The 26,085-nt window shown below is 44.2% G+C and overlaps 1 protein-coding gene across 1 annotated transcript in view; it reads right to left on the bottom strand.

The window, feature by feature from the left end:
• LOC122924923 (3-hydroxybutyrate dehydrogenase type 2) overlaps window positions 1-26,085 on the bottom strand; it is a 61,055-nt gene that overhangs the window by 20,019 nt on the left and 14,951 nt on the right. The window contains exons 3-7 of the mRNA XM_044276467.1: window positions 22,593-22,671; window positions 19,066-19,162; window positions 10,296-10,404; window positions 6,660-6,720; window positions 4,203-4,316 (exon numbers count right to left, since the gene is read on the bottom strand). Of these exons, the coding sequence (XP_044132402.1) occupies window positions 4,203-4,316; window positions 6,660-6,720; window positions 10,296-10,404; window positions 19,066-19,162; window positions 22,593-22,671 (460 nt within the window). The remainder of the gene's footprint in view (window positions 1-4,202; window positions 4,317-6,659; window positions 6,721-10,295; window positions 10,405-19,065; window positions 19,163-22,592; window positions 22,672-26,085) is intronic.

Genomic DNA, 26,085 nt, shown 5'->3' with positions numbered 1-26,085 from the left:
CAAGGGAGGGGGCACTTACCCAAGAATCTAGATGTATGTTCCCTTTTTCTTTTCAGTTTTTTCATGATTTCATTTTTATGTTGGTATAGAGGATAAAGTGTATGGACATTTATAGTGTCACTAACGTTTCCAAAAACTTTTGATATGTCATAGAGGCATATAAAAAGTTTTGGTCGATGGGGGGCTGAATGCAGAGACCCCACTGATCTCTAAAATTAGAGGAGAGAAGCGCTGCTGAGGATGGAATCGAGACGTCTATGGAGCTTGTCTCGTGCAGCGAGAAGTGAGAGCATCATATGCACGCACTTCTCTCCCTTCGTTCAAGATGTGTGGTTCTCAGCACTCAGGCTGCCACCAATCAAAACTTTTGATATAACATATTTTTGAAAAGTTAGTGAGACATAATATGCTAATGCACCTTCGGTTATCTGTAACGCATGTATAGTGTATGTTTACCTTGTATCACTCACTTCTAGAGATGAGCGAACCTCTGTTTTAAGTTCGGCGTCTAAAGTTCGGGTTTGGATTAGCGGAGAATCCCGATCTGGAACCGGATATGGATTCCGACTTCCGTTGTGGTCCGTGGTAGCGGAATCAATAATGGCCGATTATTGATTCCGCTACCACGGACCACAACGGAAGTCGGAATCCATATCCGGTTCCAGATCGGGATTCTCCGCTAATCCAAACCCGAACTTTAGACGCCGAACTTAAAACAGAAGTTCGCTCATCTCTACTCAATTCCTCTACACTGTAATTCTGAAAAACCCAATAAAATAGAGATTTTGAAAATAGTGAGGAATACATTCACAAATTATATTAGAAAGTTGCAGAACTCTTTATTGTGCCATGGACAACCCGATCATGGCAGATGCTCTCTAAAAGAGTCCCATGAAAAAATAGCCCGCCTCCAATATCTCCAAATCAAACTGCTAATAGTAAATCAGTTTTAGTTGCCCATAGCAACCAATCAGAGCTCAGCTTTCAGTTCCTACAGAGCTATGAAAAAAATTAAAGCTGAGCTCTGATTGGTTGCTATGGACAACTAAGGCAGAGTCACTTTTCGGCAGTTTGATTTGGAGATATTGGAGGCGGGCTATTTTTTCGAGGGCCACCCTGTAATTCAAAGATTCTTAAAAGAGGTCACATATTTCCTGTGCGAGTGTCCCAGTAAGACCACCCGGTGGGTTGCCTGCCTGAAGTGCTGGAGGATGACGAGTGGCAGTATCATGTGAGAATTCTTCTCAGAGAGTGTCTCTACTGTGGAAGGCTAGAAGAACTCCTTCCCTAGCTTTGTGGACGAATTTAGTTAACCCCTTCCTGAAGCAGCCTTTTCATTTGTACTCCATGGCTTCAGGGGCTGTAACTTTAACTACTTTTCCGTTCACATAGCTAAATCTGGCTTGTTTTTTGTGGAAAAGTAGTAGTTTCCCAATGTCACTACTTAATATTCCATGAGATGTAGTTTAAATACTCATGTTTTAATATGTAAAAAAAAAAATATGCCATTGCCTTTTGCTGACCCCCATAACTTTTTTATATTTATATCTACGGAGCTTTGCAAAGGCTCATTTTTTCATTCGGCTACCATATTCAACATAACAGATAAAAAAGGTTTACATTTTAATATTCAGACATTTGTGGATGCTACAATACCAATGATCTTTTTTAGATCCCCCTAGTCAGCATGCAATCATTAGATCACTTACAGGAAGCATAGGATAGGAACTTTACTATGGCAGCCTATGGAGCCTTCAGAAGCCCTAGGCTGCCATAGCAACTAAATGGCTCCTGTGATATCATCACGGGGGAGCCATTTGGTCACCGGGAGCACTGTGCTTCAACAACTGATGAGATGCCATGATTGCAATTGGCCACGGCACTCTGAGGGGTTATAAGACACCTCTGATCACAGACTCTGTTTAAAACAGCATGCACATGGCATCTATGTTGCCAACTGAGCAGGCGCCACCTTTAACGACTTGACATCTGCTGTACATGTACGGTGGATGTCGGGGCAGCGTTAATACCGTAGTCTCTTATAACCATTGTATTGACAAAGGCAGAGGTTGTCCCCTGTTGTGGAGACAGTGGTGCACTTCTCTACTTACACTATGAAATACTACTTTGTTATTCAACTCTTTGAACTTATTCAATAGATACAACTCTGTATGCAGTTAGGTTGGATGTAGAATATGTGCCTTCTGGTCTATGTGTAGGTAATATAGACCATGTATGGATCAATTGTTGTGATTGAGATATGTTGTATACCTTTTTTGTATACGGCATGCTCTGAATTCCCTTTAGTATGTTACTTTGTATTCTGTGTGTCACTGTATGCTGTTAATTTTACTGACGTAGAAGGAAAAAAATTATAAATGTAAAATGTGCGCTTGCTATATGTTTCAATAAAAGTTTAAATAGAACAGGCAATGCTAATCTGGCCTCAAACTGTCACAAAGCTCTTATAGCTAATACATGTCATTAGAGAAGAATGCTAAATAACACAGCAATACACCATTTTATGTACAGTACAGACCAAAAGTTTGGACACACCTTCTCATTCAAAGAGTTTTCTTTATTTTCATGACTATAAAAATTGTAGATTCACACTGAAGGCATCAAAACTATGAATTAACACATGTGGAATTATATACATAACAAAAAAGTGTGAAACAACTGAAAATATGTCATATTCTAGGTTCTTCAAAGTAGCCACCTTTTGCTTTGATTACTGCTTTGCACACTCTTGGCATTCTCTTGATGAGCTTCAAGAGGTAGTCACCTGAAATGGTCTTCCAACAGTCTTGAAGGAGTTCCCAGAGATGCTTAGCACTTGTTGGCCCTTTTGCCTTCACTCTGTGGTCCAGCTCACCCCCAACCATCTCGATTGGGTTCAGGTCCGGTGACTGTGGAGGCCAGGTCATCTGGCGCAGCACCCCATCACTCTCCTTCATGGTCAAATAGCCCTTACAAAGCCTGGAGGTGTGTTTGGGGTCATTGTCCTGTTGAAAAATAAATGATGGTCCAACTAAACGCAAACCGGATGGAATAGCATGCCGCTGCAAGATGCTGTGGCAGCCATGCTGGTTCAGTATGCCTTTAATTTTGAATAAATCCCCAACAGTGTCACCAGCAAAGCACCCCCACACCATCACACCTCCTCCTCCATGCTTCACAGTGGGAACCAGGCATGTAGAGTCCATCCGTTCACCTTTTCCGCGTCGCACAAAGACACGGTGGTTGGAACCAAAGATCTCAAATTTGGACTCATGAGACCAAAGCACAGATTTCCACTGGTCTAATGTCCATTCCTTGTGCTCTTTAGCCCAAACAAGTCTCTTCTGCTTGTTGCCTGTCCTTAGCAGTGGTTTCCTAGCAGATATTCTACCATGAAGGCCTGATTCACACAGTCTCTTCTTAACAGTTGTTCTAGAGATGTGTCTGCTGCTAGAACTCTGTGTGGCATTGATCTGGTCTCTAATCTGAGCTGCTGTTAACCTGCGATTTCTGAGGCTGGTGACTCGGATGAACTTATCCTCCGCAGCAGAGGTGACTCTTGGTCTTCCTTTCCTGGGGCAGTCCGCATGTGAGCCAGTTTCTTTGTAGCACTTGATAGTTTTTGTGACTGCACTTGGGGACACTCTCAACGTTTTCCCAATTTTTCGGACTGACTGACCTTCATTTCTTAAAGTAATGATGGCCACTCGTTCTTCTTTACTTAGAATTTGTATTATGGCAAGAAAAAAGCAGCTAACAGTCTATTCAGTAGGACTATCAGCTGTGTATCCACCTGACTTCTCCACAACGCAACTGATGGTCCCAACCCCATTTATAAGGCATGAAATCCCACTTATTAAACCTGACAGGGCACACCTGTGAAGTGAAAACCATTTCAGGTGACTACCTCTTGAAGCTCATCAAGAGAATACCAAGAGTGTACAAAGCAGAAATCAAAGCAAAAGGTGGCTACTTTGAAGAACCTAGAATATGACATATTTTCAGTTGTTTCACACTTTTTTGTTATGTATATAATTCCACATGTGTTAATTCATAGTTTTGATGCCTTCAGTGTGAATCTACAATTTTCATAGTCATGAAAATAAAGAAAACTCTTTGAATGAGAAGGTGCGTCCAAACTTTTGGTCTGTACTGTATGTATGACTGAAAACCCTATATATTTCATTCTGTACTTTACTTACCTGGACATATGCAGTTACACCGAATCCCTTGCTCAATGAAATCTGCAGCAACAGATTTTGTCAGACCAATGACTGCGGCCTTTGAAGTGCTATATACACATCTGTTAACTACTCCTGGAGTAATAGAAATATAGTAACTAAAGGCACAGTGTAAAGTACTGCATACATAAAATACAATACTAGTACATAAGCTCGTCTCCTACTACACAGACTGTGTGCATCTACTGCTTTTTTTTTTACTAATGTCAGACTGCTGGTGTATTTGGGGATACTATTTCTCCTTATAGAGAGCACCTAGTAGGCCTAAGGAGTCTTCTAGGCAAGGCAATGCACTTTTTTTTTTTTTTTTTTTTTGGGGGGGGGGGGGGGGGGGTTAGGGTTGCAAATTAGTTATTTTTCTAGAAAAGAAAGCTGTACCTCTAGTGCCACCAGTGTAAGGTAGCTATCCTCTAAGTCATTGCTCGATAAGGTACTGGCTTATAGCTATAATCCAAGTTATGTCTTAAAAGGGATCTGCAGTTTGTTTTAACTGATGATCTATCCTCTGGATAGATCATCAGCATCTGACTTAAATGGAATTTAGCCGCACCCAGGCCAGTTGATACTAGTCGTGACGTCACTGGGCCAGCGGTAAACAGTGAGAAGGCCGTGGCGCTGCTGCCTTCTCAAACAGCTGATCGGCGGGGGTTCCGGGTTTTGGACCCCTGACGATTAGATGCTGATGATCTATCCAGAGGATAGATCATCAGTTAAAAGCAGACTGTAGAACCCCTTTAAGGCCTGTTTAAAAGGTTGAGCATTGGCTTCTGAGATAGCTACATCTGGTGGTATTATAGACAAAGCTTTCTTTTCTTTTTTGGGAAGAGCGCTAACTTGCATACCTTTTTCTCAGAAAGGCATTGTGTCTGGGCTATAAGACTCTTTACACCTACTAGGTACCCCCCCTCTAAACCTGACAAAGGGCTCTCACCCAGTCAGTTCCCTCTGCTCTGCAATGATGAGTGGCAATCATCCTGAAACAGCTGTCTCCAGATGAGGTGCTGGCTTAGTTGTTTTTCAAGTCATGTTTCAAGCCCTGTTTAAAAGGTTGAGCATTGGCTTCTAGGATAGCTACATCTGGTGGTATTACAGACACCGCTTTCTTTTCTTTTTTGGGAAGAGAGCTAACTTGCATAACTTTTTCTCAGAATGGCATTGTCCTGGGCTATAAGACTCTTTACACCTACTAGGTACCCCCCCTCTAAACCTGACAAAGGGCTCTCACCCAGTCAGTTCCCTCTGCTCTGCAATAATGAGTGGCAATCATCCTGAAACAGCTGTCTCCAGATGAGGTGCTGGCTTACTTGTTTTCCAAGTCATGTCTCAAGCCCTGTTTAAAAAGGTCGAACATTGAGTTATAGTATATAGCTATATTATATCTGGTGTCATCAGAGGTTCAGCTTTCTCTTTTGGAGAGCTAATATACATACTGCAAGTACTGTAATGTTCATAGGAGTTCAAGAACCTCATACAGAGAATTAATACAGAGACTACAGAAGAAGGATAGAATGAGTGATCAATGATTTCAGCACCAAGCTAAGCAAGTCAGTAGCTTTACATTCAGATTATTCACTATATATAGGCTGCAAGAATTTTACAGTAAAGTTCCAGCCGAGGTCTAAAGCAAATATATGCGGGGGTCATGCTTGCTGGCTATGCTCAATAAGGACACAGCTATGATCAGTTTTAGCAGCTCAGCTGTAATCTAAGCTACTGACAAAACCACCGTCATATAAGTGGCTTGAGCTGCTGTATCCAGCTTTATGCTGCAGCCCTGTGTGCTCAGATTGCTGAATATAAGCACAAGCTCACCTCCGGTGTTTAACTCCAGCATTCTGTTCCGACAGACAAACGGAGATTTGTCCGGACACAAACCGCAGCATGCAGCGGTCTGGCCGACTCCCCACTTGTCTTCCAGAACAGCGTACGGCAGCTCTCCGCCTCACCCTATGAGGCCAGCGGACATTCCGTCCGCATCTAGCATTGCCGGATCCGGTGAACTCCGGGAGGCTGTTCTCTGCCGGAATTCACACCAGAGGTGTGAAGGTAGCCTAACAGGTTTTTGCCATATATAAGTAACTTAATCAGAAATGTCACACTGTGTTACTGCACCCATTCATTTCATTAGGTCAGAAATCTAGGCTACACGTGGCAGATGATGAAGCAGATTTGTGGTATTCTGGCCATTGATTTTAAAATATCTCAGCCACATTATGTAGTACAGAGATAGCTTTATATATCTGGCATTTGATTTTCCCCCATAAACATTAAATCTACATGTAGAATAAAACAGTTGATGCTTCTGGATTTCCTCAGCAACTTACGAGAACACACAGACACCACAAAAACTCCTAGTAAGCCACAAATAAGTAAAACATACATCATATACAGTATTAACTGTATATGAATCATGTGTACCTTTAATACTGGAGGCTACAGAAGACATGTTGATAATATTTCCGGATTTTTGAGCAAGCATCTGGAACACATTAATAATCACAGTCATGTCATGTCCAATATAATTGCTTCTAACTGCTATATAGTATTGATAACCATCTCCGGATTAGAGAAGGTGTTGGCAAAATGCCGGGGGAAAAAAAAACAACAAGAGCTACAGAATGCTGTGGTTTTTTTTTTAAATTTTATTTAAAATAAGCCAGAAAGATAAAACAAACCACCTAATTAACAAACATGCTTGTGTTTCACATTCCCATGAACCTTCACCCAAAATCTGGAGCTGGTGTTTTTACAGCAAAAAATGCCTCTAAAATGCAAAACTGCGGAAACATGCCAACAAAAACTTATGTGTGAAAGCAAGCACTCTAAGGGTCCCTACCGCTTGCGGTATTTCTGGCCACTTGTGGTTTTTGCAAACAGCGCGACTTACCACTAACGTTTTCTTCATGGCATTTTTCCTTACATAGAAGGTATAGGCAAAATGCTTGAAAAAAAAGGTGTGAAGGTAGCCTAACAATTTTTTTTCCATATATAAGTAAGGGTCCATTCACACGTTTGTTGTTTCTTTACGGATCCGTTCTGTTTTTTGCGGAACGGATGCGGACCAGTTGCGTACCCATTCATTTTCAATGGGTCCTGAAATAAATCGGACAGCACAATGTGTGCTGTCCGTTTCCGTTGTTCCGTTCCGCATGTGCGATAAAATATAAAACTTGTCCTATTATTATCCGCAAAAATCGGTTCCTGGTACAATACAAAGTCAATGGATCTGAAAAAAACGGATGACATACGGAAACATTTTCAGGACCAACGGAACCGCAAAAAACTGACCAAAATTCGGGATACAGAAAAATACTGACGTGTGAATGGACCCTAACTGAAATCAGAAATGTCACACTGTGTTACTGCACCTATTCATTTCATTAGGTCAGTTGTTTTTTTTAGATAGGGACATAAAAAAATAAGAATCTCACCAAAAATCCTTAAAAAATATGTTTAACATAAAATCTTGATTTAAACACCAAAATCCTTAGGCCAAACACAGATGAACGAGTTCAGTGCGAGAAACTCTGTGTGTGTGGCAGTGCGAGTTCCCTTTTTTCCTCTGACGGTATCGCACGGCATTACAATGCTTTATAATGCTGTGTGACCACATAATGCAGTCAGTCTAATGTGACAGATTCCAGGTCTCTAAGGGTCACACAGAATTAAAAATGTATCACACCTATAATCCAGAATTCTGGCTTTATCAAGTCTCAAAATGGTATTTTTAAAATGTTTTGAGTTTATTTGTGCAAAAATGTGTAACTATGCAATATTACACTACTCGATCTGGTTTTGAAACGTGGGTGTGTTTAGCCAAGTAAAGTAGTTTCACTTCAGATTTATCACTGCAACTTTTTTTTAACCCCTTCACTAACAGCGGCGTACATGTACAGCGCTAGAGCGATGGGCAAACATGGTGCCTGCTCGCGTATGCAGCGGGCGGTATGGCCGGCGGGTCTCTGCTGTTTCAAACTAATGACTACGACTGGCAATAATTAAGATCATGGTCATTAAAGCCTTTAGATGCCGTGATCAAGGAATCTAAAGGGTGAAAAACCCGGAAGCGTTGTTCCGTTCTCCGTTATGCAGGAGAGGACTCCAGCATACTGGAAAAGAGACGGATCCGTTATGCAGCCCATAGACTTCTATTATAACAGAATGAATAACGGAATGCTTCTAAAGGTATTCAGTTATGCATTCCGTCATGGAAATGCGTTATGGTCCGTGGTAACGGAATCCATAACGCAATTCAGTAAATACAACAACACAAAGCGAAAACTAAATTTCAAAATATGAAACTTCGCTCATCCCTCGTTGTAATCATACTGAATCAGAGTATGAAGGGCACAGGTCAGTTTTGCCGCAAAGGGAACGCCATAGGAACAAAACCCGTAAAATGGTTGAGGAATTGTGTTTTAAAAGGTGGCATTAGAAAGTACAACTTGTCCCGCAAAAAATAAGCCTTCATATGGATACTTGAGCGGAAAATTTAAAAAGTTATGGCTCAAGGATGATAGGGAAGAAAAATGTAAACGCAAAAACGAAAAAATAAAAATAAAAAATCCTGTATCCTAAGGGTTACAAGTAACAAACTGGCTCCAGTAGGGAAGTGGTTCAGAAAAACTGGAGTAGCATTGCTAGATAAGTGTTAGGTTTAAAGATTATTGATATATTTAAAAGGTATTGTTCAGAGTGCTATATTGACTGTTATGAATGTTAAAGATGGTGTTTTATGTCTGATTCCGCTACCATAATCATGAGATGTCATTTTTAATATTATATTAATATAAGAGGATTATTTTTAAAAGGGAACAGAGTTGTGCTCAGTTATTTAGTTGGTATACTAACTTATTTCGAGTAGTTCAGTAAGGTAATAGTGTTTCTGTATAGTGGATATAATATAGTATTGATAATGGAGTGTTACGCAATTTTCCATACAGGGTTAATACATTTACCCATACATGTACCCATAAAGACGCACCTAGGGTTTAGAGGAGGACTATAAGAAAAAAATATTTTTCATTACACCTCAGATCAGACCACCAATCAGACCCCCAATATTAATCAGACCTCAGCTCACAGCCCCAATCAGATCCAGAGTTAATAAGACCTCAGAAGAGACCCCCATGCCTCATATCAGTCCCAAGCCATATGTGATTAGCCCCCACCATAATTCAACAGCACCCAGCCATATAATCAACCCCCAGTCATAATTCAGCAGCCCACAGCCTTAGATCACAAAAAAAAATAAAAAAAACCATTTACCTCTCCTGCTCCTGGACGCTGCCGATGTAGGCTGTTCTGTGAACTGGCACGCAAAGCGTGAGATCACAGAGTGCCCTTACACTGTGCGCAGCCACTGCACAGCCGACGACCAGGAAGCGGTGAGTACAGAGCCGACGACCAGGAAGCGGTGAGTACAGAGCCTTCAACGCATTCCGGTCCTTTGGTGCTAATGAGCACTTCCATAATGGAAGCGCTCATTAGTATTCACCCCATAAGACGCAGGGACATTTCCCCCCCACTGTGGGGCAAAAAATACAGTATATTTTAATGGTACAGGATGTTTTAGAAAGTGGCAAAGATGATCATTTAAAAAAAAAAATTATTTACGTACCGGTATTTTTTTTTTTATACAGGGAATGGAGAGTGATTAGAATTTTTTTATTTTTTATTTAAAGGAACCCCATTATCAGTCTCTGGCAGTTTTATTAAGTAACTATGAAGCCATGTCACAGGCACAAGGCTACTACAGCAAAACGAACGGCTCCCTTGATCTCAGAGCGGAGGAGTGGTTAGGGCCCTGGGAGCGCAGTGCTCCAGAGGTTTTGCCCAGATGCAGTGGTCACAATTAACCATGGGGGAAGTGAAATGCCTTTTTTATCGATCGCAGACAGCTTCTGAGTGGGCACCATCTTTAAAAGACCACAGATGTAGGTGCGAGAAGGGGTTAGTCAGTAAGTTATTATAGTAACCACTACAGATCATTAATACAAATGTGAAACAATACATTGCGCACTGCATGGATGAATGAGAACAATGTACACTTACTTTTGGCAGGAATGTTTTGATCATGAGATACATGCTTCGTACATTGAGATTCATAGTGAAATCCCAGTCCTTCTCCTCACAATCTAAAATACTTCCATGGTGAACAAACCTTTAACACAAAACAGATTACAGTGCAAAGTGAGCACCACTACAAAACAAATCACATAACATAGACTTATTGTACACTACATGGTCTGTCTGCTGTAGGGTCCGCTGGGTATGGCACTGTACAGGGATTCAAGGAACATCCACAAGAGAATCCCCATACACCATCCTATGTACCCTGAATTGGACATATAACGGGTATCGGTTTCACCTAAAGTGTTCCCTAAAGGGGTTGTTCCAAGGATAGAGGACAGCTGACTTATTGTTGGAGGTCCAACTGCTGGGACCAACACCAATTCTGAAAATGGGGGTTCCTTCGTCCCTCTTTATGAACATGCGCCCTACTGCTCCATTCATTTTCTATGGGACTGCAGGAGATAGCCGAGTACATCATACATGAAGACATGTAACGTGTGCCACCTGTGAGCGCCAATGGATAATAACACATCCCGAATCCTAAGAGAATGAAGTAATGGCATAGCCAGACCCTTATTTCTGATATTTAAGGACTATATAATGACAGGAAGTGTTCCACAGGATTAGCCCATAGCAAATGTGGTGCCAATATTCAAAAAAGGTCCAAAAACAGAGCCCGGAAACTATAGGCCGGTAAGTTTAACATCTGTCATCAGTAATCTGTGTGAAGGTTTTCTAAGAGATGCTATCTTGGAGTACCTCAATCAAAAAAAGCAAACAACACAGTGTCAGTTTAGCTTCATGAGGGATCGGTCATACATAGTAACATAGTGTATAAGGCCGAAAAAAAGACACCTGTCCATCCAGTTCGGCCTGTTATTCTGCAAGTTGATCCAGAGGAAGGCAAAAAAATCCCTGTGAGGTAGAAGCCAATTTTCCCCACTTAAGGGGGAAAAAATTCCTTCCCGACTCCAATCAGGCAATCAGAATAACTCCCTGGATCAACAACTCCTCTCTAGTAACTATAACCTGAAATACTATTACACTCCAGAAATACATCCTGGCCCCTCTTGAATTCTTTTAGTGAACTCACCATCACCACCTCCTCAGGCAGAGAGTTCCATAGTCTCACTGCTCTTACCGTAAAGAATCATTTTCTATGTTTGTGTACAAACCTTCTTTCCTCTAGACGCAGAGGATGTCCCCTCGTCACAGCCACAGTCCTGGGGATAAATAGATGATGGGATAGATCTCTGTACTGACCCCTGATATATTTATACATAGAAATTAGAAAAAAAGACAACTGAGGGGAGATCTAAAGTAAATAACCCTAATTTTGATAATCTTTCAGGGTATTGTATTTGCCCCATTCCAGTTATTACTTTAGTTGCCCTCCTCTGTACCCTCTCCAGCTCTGCTATGTCTGCCTTGTTCACAGGACCCCAGAACTGTACACAGTACTCCATGTGTGGTCTGACTAATGATTTGTAAAGTGGTAGGACTATGTTCTCATCACGGGCATCTATGCCCCTTTTGATGCAACCCATTATCTTATTGATCTTGGCAGCAGCTGCCCGACACTGGTTTTTACAGCTTAGTTTGCTGTTCACTAAAATTCCTAGGTCCTTTTCCATTTCAGTGTTACCCAGTATTTTACCATTTAGTATGTACTGGTACTTGCATTATTTCTTCCCATGTGCATAACCTTACATTTGTCAGTGTAAAACCTCATCTTCCACTTCTCTGCCCAAGTCGCCAATCTATCCAGATCCATTTGTAGCAGTATATTGTCCTCTTTCTCTGCTTCTGGAGGAAAAAAGTTTTGTACACAAACATAAAAGAAGATTAGCAGTGAGACTATGGAACCTTCTGTCTAAGGAGGTGGTGATGGTGAGTTCAGTAAAAGAGCTCAAGAGGGGCCTGGATGTATTTCTGGAGTGTAATAATACAGTCCAGATCAAAAGTTTAAGACCACTTGAAAAATTGCAAAAAATCATATTTAGCATGGCTGGATCTTAACAAGGTTCCAAGTAGAGCTTTAACATGCAACAAGAAGAAATGGGAGTGAGACAAAACATTTTTTGAGCATTCAATTTAATGAAAACAACGAATAAACTGAAACCGGCAGTTTTTCAGCTGATCAAAAGTTTAGGGCCACACCTCCAAAAAAAAACTAAACCCCCCCCAAAACAGAAATCCAACTTCCAAACATGAGCTCAGTAATGAGTAGCTCCATCGTTATTGTTTATCACTTTAAAAAGTGGGAACATTTCTCCAAGTGGTGAAGACGGCCGCACGAAGGCCATCTGGAACTGTTTTCCATTTTTGTAAAGTTCCCTTGCCATCCATCCCCAAAGGTTCTCAATTGGATTTAGATCAGGGGAACACGCAGGATGGGCCAAAAGAGTGATGTTATTCTCCTGGAAGAAGTCCCTTGTCCTGCGGGCATTGTGTACTGTAGCGTTGTCCTGTTGAAAAACCCAGTCGTTACCACACAGACGAGGGCCTTCAGTCATGAGGAATGCTCTCTGCAACATCTGGACATAGCCAGCGGCTGTTTGACGCCCCGGAACTTCCTGAAGCTCCATTGTTCCACTGAAGAAAAAAGAACCCCAGACCATTATGGCACCCCTCCACTGTGGCGCGTAGAAAACATCTCAGGTGGGATCTGCTTGTTATGCCAGTAACGTTGGAAACCATCAAGGTAAAAAAAATTCTCATCAGAGAATAAAACTTTCTTCCACCTTTGAATGTCCCATGTTTGGTGCTCTCTTGCAAAGTCCAAACGAGCAGTTCTGTGGCGTTCAAGGAGACAAGGTCTTTGAAGACGTTTTTTGTTTTTGAAGCCCTTCAGTCTCAGATGCCGTCTGATGGTTATGGTGCTGCAGTCAGCACCAGTAAGGGCCTTAATTTGGGTCGAGAATCGTCCAGTGTCTTAACGGACAGCCAATTGGATCATCCGGCTCAGTGCTGATGAAATATTTTGAGGTCTTCCACTTGACTTTTTTGTTCCATAACCCTCAGAATCATTTAAGAAATTCCAAATGACTGTCTTACTGCGTCCCACCTCAGCAGCGATGGCGCGCTGTGAGAGACCCTGCTTATGCAGTTCAACAACCCGACCACATTAAAAAAAGGGAGTTTTTTTGCCTTTGCCATCACAACGTCTGAATACCTGACAGAAAATGACAATGAATCCACATCTTTGCACAGATTTGGCCTTTTAAAGGCATGTGGTCCTAAAATTTTGATCAGCTGAAAAACAGCCTGTTTCAGTTTATTTGTTGTTTTCATTAAATTGAATGCTCAAAAAATGTTTCTTGTACTTTTTTCCATTGGGGGACACAGACCATGGGTATAGCTTAGAGGTATTAGTAGGAGGGACACTATGCAAATATAAAAGAAAGCTCCTCCTCCTCAGGCTTTACCCCCAGGCTCCACCAGGAGGAACTCAGTCTTTGCTTAGTGTCTGGTGAAGGAGGATGACACTTTAGTGATGCTACTCCGGTTTGTTATTTTCTTTCCAGATGGGGACACGGGTCAGCATTGCACTTTCCTGGTCCCCTGTGGAGTGCCTGCCGCAGTCTGTTGGACGCTGCCTGGCTGCCTCCATTTTCCCCCAAAGAAGACAAGTGGATCCGGACTCGACCTGTTAGCTCCGGCATCCCACAAGCTCATGGGTCACCTGCTGCTGCCCTCCATCCAGAGCACTGCACTCCAGTGAGTCAGATGTCTGAAGAGGTGAGCCCTGCTGGTACAGAACAGAGGGAGAAGACTGCAGGAGCAGATAAGTATGGCTTCCCCTCCGGCCCCCCCTCCCTCTGGGATCTGGTGGGGGCTGGCTGATCAACTTCCTGATATCTGGGGAATGGATGGGCTGCCTGAGGGAGCTGGGAGATGGGTTTTGTTCTAAGGGGGCACCTGGAGGCACTATACCACGATTCTCTGCATTTTCTCTGCTACCGCCAGTGCCTGAAACTCCGGCCCTGATTAGGGGCGGAGTCTTCTCTCTGGCAGCTCCGGCCTGCGGTGGGCTCCCCGCTTATTTTGAGGGCCTCTGACACTGAAAGTCTTCCTCTGGCCTACATTTAACCCTCGCCGCGCCGCCTTCTCCACCGGACGCCATTTTTACATAAGCGCGCGCGCTCCTTTCCCGCTACTATGATGCATCTTGGGGGCGGAGCCTCAGCGCTTCGCTCTGGCGCCTTCCTCCGCTTCCTGAGAAGCTCCTGCTGCTCTCTGCTTCCTCCGGTGGATGTTTGTGTGTTGCTCGGTGGTAGGATTTTTTAGCCCCTTTTTTCTTGTCGGGTTGTGGTTGCCATCATGCCTAAGCCTGGGGCCTCCCTTAAAGCTGCCAAGACCTCTTCTCAGATCCCAATGGGGTCCTGTATGAAGTGCCTTCTGCCACTGTCTGTCTCTGGTATCTGTGCCTCCTGCCCTGCCCCTGAACAGGATCATCCCTCTCCTCCTTCCCTGGCCCAGTCCAGCTCCCCTCCTGTCCCTACGGAGCCTGTGGTTCCCGCTTGGGCATCTGCCATGTCCAGCGCGGCCGCCGATTTGGCCTTAGTCGCCAAGGCAGCCATGTCCTTTATGGAACATATGGCAGTTTCCAATCCTGTGGCGCCAACCACTCCATCTCCCCTCAGTGGTTCCCGCAGAGGACGCCTGACAACTAAGAGGCAGCGTGAGCGGCAGCATCCCTCCTCGGATGACTCCGTTTCCCCCCTCGTTTAGAGGCGCGTTCGGATGACTCCCTTCCCCCCCCTAGGGAGCGCAAGTCTGAAGGGGAATTGTCCGGCTCGGACGAGGTCATGGAACGGGACCCCTTTGCCTAAGCTCTTCACCACGGTGGCTGACTTAGTGGCAGCTGTCCGTGACACCTTTAACCTCCAAGGGGATTCTCCTCCTCCCACTAGTCGGGAGTTCGTCCTTTTCCCGCCCAAGAATTTTCCGCGGTCATATCCAGGGCCTGGGACCGTCCTAATCAAAAGTTCTCTGCCACCAAACGCATGGATATGCTTTATCCTTTTCCGGCTGACAGTGTGGAGAGGTGGTCTTCTCCCCCCAAGGTGGATCCCCCAGTGGCCAGATTAGCCAAGAACACGGCCCTCCCTGTCTTAGACGGCTCCTCCTTACAGGACGCTGTGGACAAGCGCCTGGACTCTCTTCCCAAGTCCATTTTCTCACTGGTGGGCACGTCCCTGCGGCCTGCTTTTGCCTCGGCATGGGTGGCCAGAGCCCTTTCGGTGTGGTTGCATCGCCACCACCAAGACCTGGCGGAACAAGATGCGTTGGCTGACAAACTGGTGTCTCCGTGGCAGGACTACAGCCTCCTCTATGTCTTCCCTCCGCTTCTTCTGCTACCGAAGGTTCTACGCAAGATCGAGGCGGAAGGGATTCAGACCGTTCTCATCGCCCCAGATTGGCCTCGCCACGCATGGTTCGCGGACGTGGCTCGGATGCTGGCGGACACCCCATGGCCTCTTCCCGACAGAGAGGAGCTGCTGTCTCAGGGCCCGCTCTTCCACCGGAATTTACAGTCTCTTCGTTTAATGGTATGGCTGTTGAAACCACCATCCTGAGGAAGAAGGGGTTTTCGGATTCGGTGATTAGAACCATGATCAGAGCGAGGAAGCTGGCTTCCGCCCGGATTTACTATCGTACCTGGAAGGCCTTTCTGACCTTTTGTGAGAACTCGGGTTTTCCTCCCCTTCGTTTTTCCATCCCTATGGTGCCATCGTTTCTTCAGTCCGGACTTGAGATGGGACTGTCGCTGAGCTCCCTGAAAGGTCAAGTTTCGGCTCTGGCCGTCTTTTTTCAGAAGTCCCTTGCTCTTCTGGGTGCTGTGAGGACCTTTCTTCAGGGGGTGGCGCATTCGGTCCCTCCGTACGTCCCCCCTTTGCCTCCTTGGGATCTCAATTTGGCCTGCGTGCTCTCCAGACGGCCCCCTTCGAGCCTCTGAGGGAGGTCTCCCTGACCTTTCTCACCTGGAAAGTGGGTTTCCTTGTGGCCATAACTTCCATCAGGCGGGTATCGGAGCTGGCCGCACTTTCCTGCCTGGAGCCTTTTGTTTTTTCACCAGGATAAGGGGGTGCTCCGTCCGGTTCCCTCCTTTTTGCCCAAGGTGGTCTCTCCCTTCCACCTTAACGAGGATCTTGTCCTGCCCTCCTTTTGTCCTTCCCCGGCAAACCCCACGGAACGGGCTCTCCATTCCCTGGATCTCATCTAGGCCCTGAAGGTGTATCTGACGGCTACCGCCTCTGTCTGCCGTTCAGACTCCCTCTTTGTGATTCCTGAGGGACCTCATAAGGGTCTGGCGGCCTCCAAGGTCACGGTGGCGCGATGGATCCGCTCGGCTATCTCCGCAGCTTATCGCGCTCGTGGTAGGGTTCCCCTGGCTCGGATTACCGCTTACTCCACTAGGGCGGTGGGAGCTTCCTGGGCAAGGTGCAATTGTGCCTCTGTGTCTCAGCTGTGTAAGGCAGCCACCTGGTCGTCCTTACATACTTTTACAAAGTTTTATCAGTTGCATTCGCTGGCTTCGGCTATTGCTGTCTTTGGCTGATGCTGTCTTTGGCCGTAGGGTTTTGCAGGCTGTGGTTCCTGTTTGACAGTTGGACGCTCCTCCTGGCGGTGCTGATGTTTTTTCCCACCCCATGGACTGCTTTGGGTTGTCCCATGGTCTGTGTCCCCCAATGGAAAAAAGTATGAGAAAATGAGATTTTTTGTGACACTCACCTGTAAAATCTTTTTCTCGTCTTTTCCATTGGGGGACATAGCTCCCACCCATTCTGCCCGTTGCAGGAGAGGTTTTCAGTTCAGTTCCGTTTGTGGTTGGACCTCATGGGCTTTGGTCCGATGGCTTCCATTATTTTTTCTTGTCTCCTTCTCCTACTGCTTTTGCAGCGCCTGAGTTCCTCCTGGTGGAGCCTGGGGGTATAGCCCGAGGAGGAGGAGCTCTCTTTTATATTTGCATAGTGTCCCTCCTACTAATACCTCGAAGCTATACCCATGCTCTGTGTCCCCCAATGGAAAAGACGAGAAAAAGATTTTACAGGTGACTTTCACAAAAAATCTCCTTTTTGTCTTACTCCAATTTCTTCTTGTTGCATGTTGAAGCTCTACTTGGAACCTTGTTAAGATCCAGCCATGCTAAATATGATTTTTTGCATATTTCAAGTGGTCTTAAACTTACAGGCTATAGCTACTAGAGATGGGTCGTTGATCCAGGGAGTTATTCTGATTGCCTGATTGGAGTCGGGAAGGAGTTTTTTCCTCTAAAATTAGGAAAATTGGCTTCTACCTCACGTTTTTTTTTTTTTGCCTTCCTCTGGATCAATTTGCAGGATAACAGGCTGAACTGGATGGACAGATGTCTTTTCTAAGCCTTATAAACTACTAGCAAAATGACCCGGCTTCGCACGGGTATATTTCATCCTTTTCATTTAATGTTTGTGTGTCGTTAAAAGATAGACAGTATCCACTATAACAGTGACATCTACAGTACCCTGCCCCTTTAACAGTAACCTACACAGCGGCCGCCCCTTTATTAGTGACCTCCACAGTACCCAGTCTCTTTAATAGTGATTTCCACAATAACCCGCCCCCTTAACAGTGACCTCCACAACACTAAGCCCCCTTAACAGTGACCTCTACAGCACCCGCCCCTTAACACTGACCTCCATAGCGGACCGTCCCCTTAACTGTAACCTCCACAGTTCTCTGTCCCCTTAACAGTGACCTCCACAGTAGCCCACCCCTTTAACAGTGACCTCCACAGTAGCCTGCCCCTTTAACAGTGACCTCCACAGCGGCCTCCCCAGTACCCCATCTCCTTAACAGTGATTTCCACAACACCCCATCCCCTTAACAGTGGCCTCTATACCCTTCCCACCCCTGCATCTGACAGAAGTTGATTTTTACCTTCATTTTTTCAATCCCGCTTAGCGGGACCTGGTGGTAAGTCCGTCTTTTGAGGGTGGCCTCAATGGCCACCCTATCTGCCCCTGAACGGTGACCTCCACAGAACTCACTTTAAAGCTGACCTACAGCAGTGAGAAAAATGGCTGAGTTGTTATGGAAACCTGCTGTAAAACTGTGTGTATGTGGAGACTAAGGGCCTGCGAGCTTCTATTGGCTGATAAGAGACATGTGACTGTGTGTATGGCAGTTGGGATATGAAGAGAAAGACCTGCAGGTTAATGTAGGTCATGTGATGTGCCATATTTGTACTTTTTGGGAATATCTCAGGAACTGTATGTGCTAGAGAGCTGAGACCTGGTCTAAAACTTTCCCGGACACCTGATGTACCCGTGTGCCAAATTTCGTGATTGTAAATGCGACGGTGTGGATTCCTTTAGTGGACATACATACACTCAGCTTTAGCTATTAGATGTTACTATCCATCGTCGCTCTGTTGCACCAGTCTGATTACACAGGCGGAGTCAAGCTGAATGTGGGAGGAATGATTGCTACCACAACCATTCCTCCCTCATTCAGTTCCATTGATTATGGCCAGCACATCACTGATTACGCAGGAAGATGTGCTGAGAAAGAAGCCCATCAGCCGATAAACAAGCTTTTGCTTGTTTATTGGCTGCCCAATTATAGGGGCCAATTATCGGGAGCGACCATTCCTATGAGGTCTAATAGGGGCTTCATATATTTGTCAATGCTGCGCAGTGCTTGATATTACATGTACATAAGTAGATAAAGCATGTCAGATATATGGAGCTTGCAGTTGACTTACCCAGCCACATTAAAGAGAACATCAATTCTATCGAGCTCCTGGCATAGCTGTTCAATCTGCTCCTTCTTAGTGACATCTAATACTCTTGTCTGAATACCTGGAATAATGGAATATAAATCCCACTTACTGATTCAGGTTACACAGCAGAGCTTCTTATTTAAGTTTCTGCTTGGAAAACACCTTGTAAATGCCTCATTCTAAGTATTCTTATTACCGCAGAACTGTTCTTCATCACCATTTATGGATTTGTTGTCCACGGCTGGAATGTCACAAAGGGTGGTAGTGATTGGCTACCACAGTCACATGACATTATAGACAACATGCCATTGAACCGAGATGACAACACTGGACTGGCTGGTATCCACAGAGGCCAATGGTGCAGGAATGGCCTTGTTTGTCATCTTAGCAGCTTCAAGGGGCTTTCATACTGTCAACCCTATTTGCTCTTGTAGATAATGGTGTCTGTCAGGGCCTGGCTGCATCCTTAAAGAGCACCTGACAGAAGGATAAACCCGATAAAAACATTTATTAAGATTGGCGTATCCATATGCCATATTCTGATCCTCATAACTTTTTTATATTTCCAGCTACAGACCATTTCTGACTTTTTGACCACGTTTTGTTAGTTCCTGAAAGGAAGTGATGAAAAAACGCTGAATAAGCCATTTAGATTTTTGTTGCCGTTACCATGTTCATTGTATGCAAAAAAATACATTTAGATTTTAATAGTTCAGACTTTTTGGGATGCGTTGATGCCTATAATCTTAATTTTTTTATTTATTATTTATTTATTTATTTTAAATTGTGGGGAAAGGGGTGATTTCAGTTTTTACATTATTTTATTTTTAAAATTTAAAAAGTTTTTTTATGCCCCCCCCCCCCCCCGAACATGAAATTGTCTGATCGCTTCTCCCGTGGACTGCAATGATTTAAAGGGGTTGTCTCACTTCCGCAAATGGCATTTATCATGTATAGATAGTTAGTACAAGCCACTTACTAATGTATTGTTATTTGCTCATATCTATGGTTACGACCACCCTGCAATCCATCAGCGGTGGCTGTGCTTGCACATTACAGAAAAAAGTGATGGTCTCTCTGGTGGCCGTCCCCATGCACACTCCAGCAATTTTGTCTATAGTGTCTTATAGAAGTGTCTTATATTAACGTTGTCTACATGATAAATTCCATTTGCTGAAGTGAGACAACCCATTTAACATTGTAGCGTGTAGGAGATTCATTTTTTGTAACTAACCATGGCATCTGAGGAGTTAAATGTCCGTGATCGTCATTATCGCAGATCAGGGACATTGCATCCGAGTGCTGTGTAAAACAGAAGGCACCTGGTGGCTAAGGTGCCTGCTCAGCTTCAGAGACCGGACTTTTTGAGTACATATAAGGAAAAGGTCCGGTAGGGGTTAATGAAATGCAATAACTGCAGGACTGAACCAACCAACGTTTACGTATTGGGACTTATATAGTATATCATCTCCCATCCCCCTATATTCACTGTAATCATAATTATAAATTATACATTTTTAAACCTAATATAATATATTAATGGGGTATTCTGACTGCTTAGAAAGTTATAACTATTAAATTGGTGGGCATCCTACCACTGGGACCCCGTGCCTCCCGCAGCAACCGTAAAAAGAATGGAGTGGTTGGTTGCACATGTGCGCAGCAGCTCCATTCATTTCTATAAGAGTCCCAGAGAAAGCAGAGCCCAGAGCCCTGTACTTGACTATCTCTGGAACTTGCATAGAAATGAATGGACCGGCAGCGTGCAAGTTCTCGTGATTGGTGGGGATCCTAGCGGTAGGATCCCAACTAATCTGTTATCCCCTATCCTGTGGATAGGGAATAACTTTAACCAACCGGAATACCACTTTAATTATGGCCACTTTCAGACAAGTATAATGCAGATGCTTTACTACTCCTGTGGTTCATCAGAATTGTAGTTGGAGCACATAATTCCGGTTCTGATGAGCTGCAGCAGGTCAGAGAGTTGTTGCATCTATAATATGGGCACAAAAAAACTGTTACGCATGTATGAAAATTGGACGAATACCACTAATTTATTTATTTTTTATTTATTAAAAAAGTCAGTACAGTAATTGACAATGATCATTTATAGCGACAGTGGCCAAAAATGTGATTTCTGACTAATGAAAATATTTTTTTTTTGTCAAAAATAGGAAAATTATTGGTATATTTGTCAAAAATAGGAAAATTATTGTTATCACTACTACTTCAGCATTTAACAGGTATCACTAGGGAATAGTCTGCATATCTTACGCTAAAGATCGGGTATGGACAGGAAAGGGCTAGCATAAAATGTAAACTTTATTGATGTCTATAGTGTGAGTGTTATGTGTGATAAAATACCCCCACATGTGACAGAGAGCAAGTGTGCTCTTTGATTAATAGAGGGGATAATAACATGCACCTCCCCCCCAGGTTCATGTACAGTTAGACAGAAAAGGATATGCCTCTTTTCCCTGCAGGCTGTCAGCCAGTCCCCCACTGGCCTTCCTCCTCCTCTGCTTGCTGAGGTCACAGCCGGCTGAAAGGGGGGGGGGATCAATTTAACCTGGAATATCTCAAGCTGTTTAGCCTGACAATCTAAGCTTTGAAACAAGACTGGGATCACAGTGCTAGCTGCCATACACTCAGAGGATCAGCCGTGAGAAATTGGGTCATGAATAAGTGCTGCAGGTTTATACAGCTCTCACTGGGACTCATTTCTAATGGCTGTATATCAGAATGTATTGCGGTTAGGCAGTGTGATCCTGGTCTGTTTTTAAAACTTAGATTGTCTGATAATATTGCTTGCTGCTACACATCCTAAGATACAGCCTTCAGTAATATGGACGTATGAGATATGTCCTTGGATACTGAAGTGTCACTCTGTAAGGATATAAAAGCTATGTTTTTAACAGAGAAAGGGTTAAAGGGGTTTTCCGGGACTTAGATATTGATGACTCATCCTCAGGACAGTTCATCAATACAAGAGATGGGTGAGGGTCTGACACATGGCACTTTTACAGATCGTCTGTTTTGGGTACTTGTCGCTGGAAACTATACAGTGGACAAAGCTGGGAGCAGAAGGCTCTGTCCACTGTGTAGTGGCCATGCCACGGTACTGCAGCTTAGCTCCCATTCAGTATCGGAGACTACACAGTTAACAGATCTTTTAGTTTCAGTCTCAGTCCAGTGTATAATTTCCAGCACCGGGAGCTTCCCAAAATAGCTGATTGACTGGGGTGCTTGGTGCTGGACCCCCACTAAGGATAGGTCATCAATATCCAAGTCTCAGAAAATCCCTTTTTGTAACCCCCTATTACATTGGTTATTATAGCATGCCTTGAAGTACGGGATTTTGCTTAAAACTAATAATACTTTGCCCCACAATGACATTTCTTCTTTATTATACAATACTTGATAGGCCTTGATAGGCTTTGAAACATTATTTTGTTTGTTTTTCCAAATTTAAAATAAAAAAAAAATAACCAAGTGGAGGTAACAACCTTTGTACGATTCTAGAGCTTTCAACTTCTCTTCATTGATGTCCGTTGCAATAACCTTTGCTCCTTCTTTAGCAAATGCCTAAAAACACAGAAACAATAATAGCACTGCTAGTGGTGCTTACATAGTAGCAACTACCAAGAATGACATCAGAAGAAAAAATAATTCAGTCTTAGGCCTCACACAACCGTATGTATTTTGTGGTCCGCAAAAAAAACGGATCCACCAAAAATACGGATGACGTCTGTGTGCATTCTGTACGGAACAGCTAGCCCCTAATAGAACAGTACTATACTTGTCCGTAATGCAGACAATAATAGGACGGGGTAAATTCAGTTTTTATTGCGGACCCACTGAAATTAATGGTTCCACATACGGTCCGTAAGAGAAAACTGAACGGACATGGAAGAAAATACGTTCGTCTGCATGAGCAAGATTCATTTTCTGACCAAAACATCGGATTTTTTAGCAGCTGGATATAAATAAGATTTATCAAAACTGATATGAAGTAAAAGTAATTCAGTTGCCCATAGCAACCAATCAGATTCCACCTTTCAATTTTCAAAGGAGCTCTGAAAAATGAAAGGTGGAATCTGATTGGTTGCTATGGGAAACTAAGCCAGTTTTCCTTTATACCAGTTTGATAAATTTTCTCCCAAGGTGTAGCCTGCATTCTGTCCCAAGCAGGGACTTTTAACTCCTTGTACTCCTGCCACTACTAGATCACTTCAACAATTCCATTATTAAGGATACTGTATTTTATGCGTACAGATTGTACTGTGAAGTCTATAAAAACCACAGCATGTTCTGGGTATGCGTTTTCAGTTTTTTTTTTGTTTGTTTTTTTACATTTTGTACGATAGGTTTTTCTGTAGGACTTGAAAAATTGCAGCAAAATTTGATGTTTGTACTTACCGTAAAATCTGTTTCTCTTCCGTTTATTGGGGGACACAGGTTTGACCATGGGTTTAGCTGCTACCAATAGGAGGCGACACGAGGAGCTCCTCCCTTCAGCTATACCCTTCCTACAGGGACTAAGCTAAAACAGTTTGTGCAAAAGCAGTAGAAGAAGCAAGAAAAAACACAGGAAAACCAAACAATGTACAAACCCAGAACAAGAAGGCCACAAAGAGGTAAAAAGATAACATGGGTAGGAGCTGTGTCCCCGAATGAACGGAAGAGAAACAGATTTTACGGCAAGTACAAAAATTTTTGTTTTCTCATCCGTATCATTGGGGGACACAGGCTTGACTAAGGGATGTTATAGAGCAGACCCAAGGGTGGGCCATAAACAAAGAAACCCTCCGGTCAATTAGAGAACCGCCGTCTGTAAAACTCTACGCCCAGAGAAGCATCAAAGGATGCAAAGGTGTGTACTCTGTAAAACTTAGCAGAAGTGTGCAAAGACGACCAAGTAGCCGCCTTGCATACCTGAAGGGCCAAGGCCCCATGATGGCTGCTCAAGAGGCCCCTACTGCCCAAGCAGAAAGCGCTGGACACGGTCACTGATGCGGTATGCCTCCACAATAGCCAAACAAATCTATCAGGAAATGGAGGCTTTTGATGCAACCAACCCTCGTCTCGGCCCCTCTGGGATGACGAATAGCGAATCCGTCCGTCGGAAAGATGACATCTGAGATAAATAGATATGAACAGTCTGTACTAAATCCAGAGTGTGAAGTGACTGCTCGCGAGGGGTGAGACTGGGCAGGAGAAAAGGAAGGAAGAATAATCTCTTCATTGAGATGGAATGTCGATACAACCTTCGGAAGGAAGGACTGAACAGGGCGAAGTACTACCTTGTCCTGATGGAGGATCAGGAAGGGCAACCGACAGGAAAAAGCTGCGAGTTCCGACACCCTACGGATGGAAGTGATGGCGACTAAAAAGGCCACCTTGTAGGACAGGAAGCAAAGGGACACCTGCTGCAAAGGTTCAAACAGAAATGACTGAAGAGTTTGTAGCACCATATTAAGGTCCCAAGGATTCAACGGAGGACGGTAAGGGGGCTCAGCGTGTGCAACCCCGTTCAGAAAGGTTCTAACCCCAGAAAGAGAAGCCAAGTTCCGCTGAAATAAAATGGAAACAGACAAAACTTGCCCTTTGAGAGAACTGAGAGCCAGACCCAAGTCTATGCCCGACTGCAGGATAGACAAGAGTCGCGGCAGCAAAAAACAAACGGGGGACAGCTGGTGGCGTTCGCACCAACTAAAGTAGGACTTCCAGGTCCAGTGATAGATCTGGGAGGAAGACGGCTTCCTGGCAAGAATCATGGTCTGGACAACAGCATCCGAGAAACCCTGAGCCCTTAGTACGGTGGCTTTAACAGCCATGCCGTTAAATGATGAGACCTTAAAGGATAACTGTCACACTTAGACCCTAATTCGAATTTCCATATATGTAGTTACTAATAACATGATATTCCAGAATCAGTTACTATTAGACTGACTTACCCCATATTTAATAAGATTCAGCCCTTAGCAACCAGTCTGCATAAAACTGCAATTTCACTATTCAGTTAGGATGGCCGCCACTGCCCTCACCCTGAGGCTAATCCCGCCTGCCCTCACTAGCCAGTAACAATAGCCCCCCAAAAGTGTCAGTAACCAGAGCCCTCCCCCTAAAGGGTTAATCTCCTGCAGCACAAAGGGGTCCTCTTACCACATGTTGCTTTCATTTATACACTGAGCAGACGGCAGATCTCCCTTCCCTGATCTGCGCTGCTTCGGCCCTGCATTGTCCCAGTCTGCTGAGTGAGGGAGCGTCTGCCAAGTAAAGGGACAGGGAGAAGTGCACACAGCCCAGGCACTGTTATCAGCTGCTGGAGAGGACCTGGCTTTAATAATTTACTTACAGTCCCTGGCTGTCTGTAATGGGACCTTGCACGCTGAGTGTTTCTGCGTCTTCCGTCCTTCAACACATAGACGGACCCTGCATAGGAACCTGATTTTAAGCACAGATAAAAGTAGGCAGTACAGGGAACAAAACTGTGGAGTTAAGGGGTAATTGAGTACACAGTGAAAAGTTGAAATAGGGCCACCAAGGAGATCATAATCACCACAATCCAATACTCCCCCAAAAAAAAAATATATGACAGTTATACTTTAAATTCCGGTGGAAGATCGGTCCTTGCGACAAGTTGTCCTCCCGAAGGGGAAGACGCCAGGGTTCGTCAGGGAGGAGGGAGACTAGGGATGCGTGCCACACTCTGCGTGGCCAATCCGGGGCCACGAGAATGACTGGCAGACCTTCGGACCTGATTTTGCAGAGAAGATGCAGTTGAGGGGAAGAGGAGGGAACACGTAAGGAAGAGTGAACTGACTCCATGGAATTATGCGAGTGCCGCCGCCGTGGAATTGTCGGACTAGACCCGAACCGGACGTTCCCAGAGGTGGCCGGTCCAATGAAGCAGAGAGAGACGAATCGCCCTGAGTTCCAGAATGTTGATGGGAGCGTTTCTCACGCGTTCCCTGAACGGAGAGATTTTCTAATACT

The sequence above is a fragment of the Bufo gargarizans genome, chromosome 1 (genome assembly GCF_014858855.1).
Source record: "Bufo gargarizans isolate SCDJY-AF-19 chromosome 1, ASM1485885v1, whole genome shotgun sequence".
Classification (NCBI taxonomy): Eukaryota; Metazoa; Chordata; class Amphibia; order Anura; family Bufonidae; genus Bufo; species Bufo gargarizans.
The sequence above is the reverse complement of the archived record's forward strand: the minus strand, read 5'-3'. Positions and strand labels throughout refer to the sequence as shown.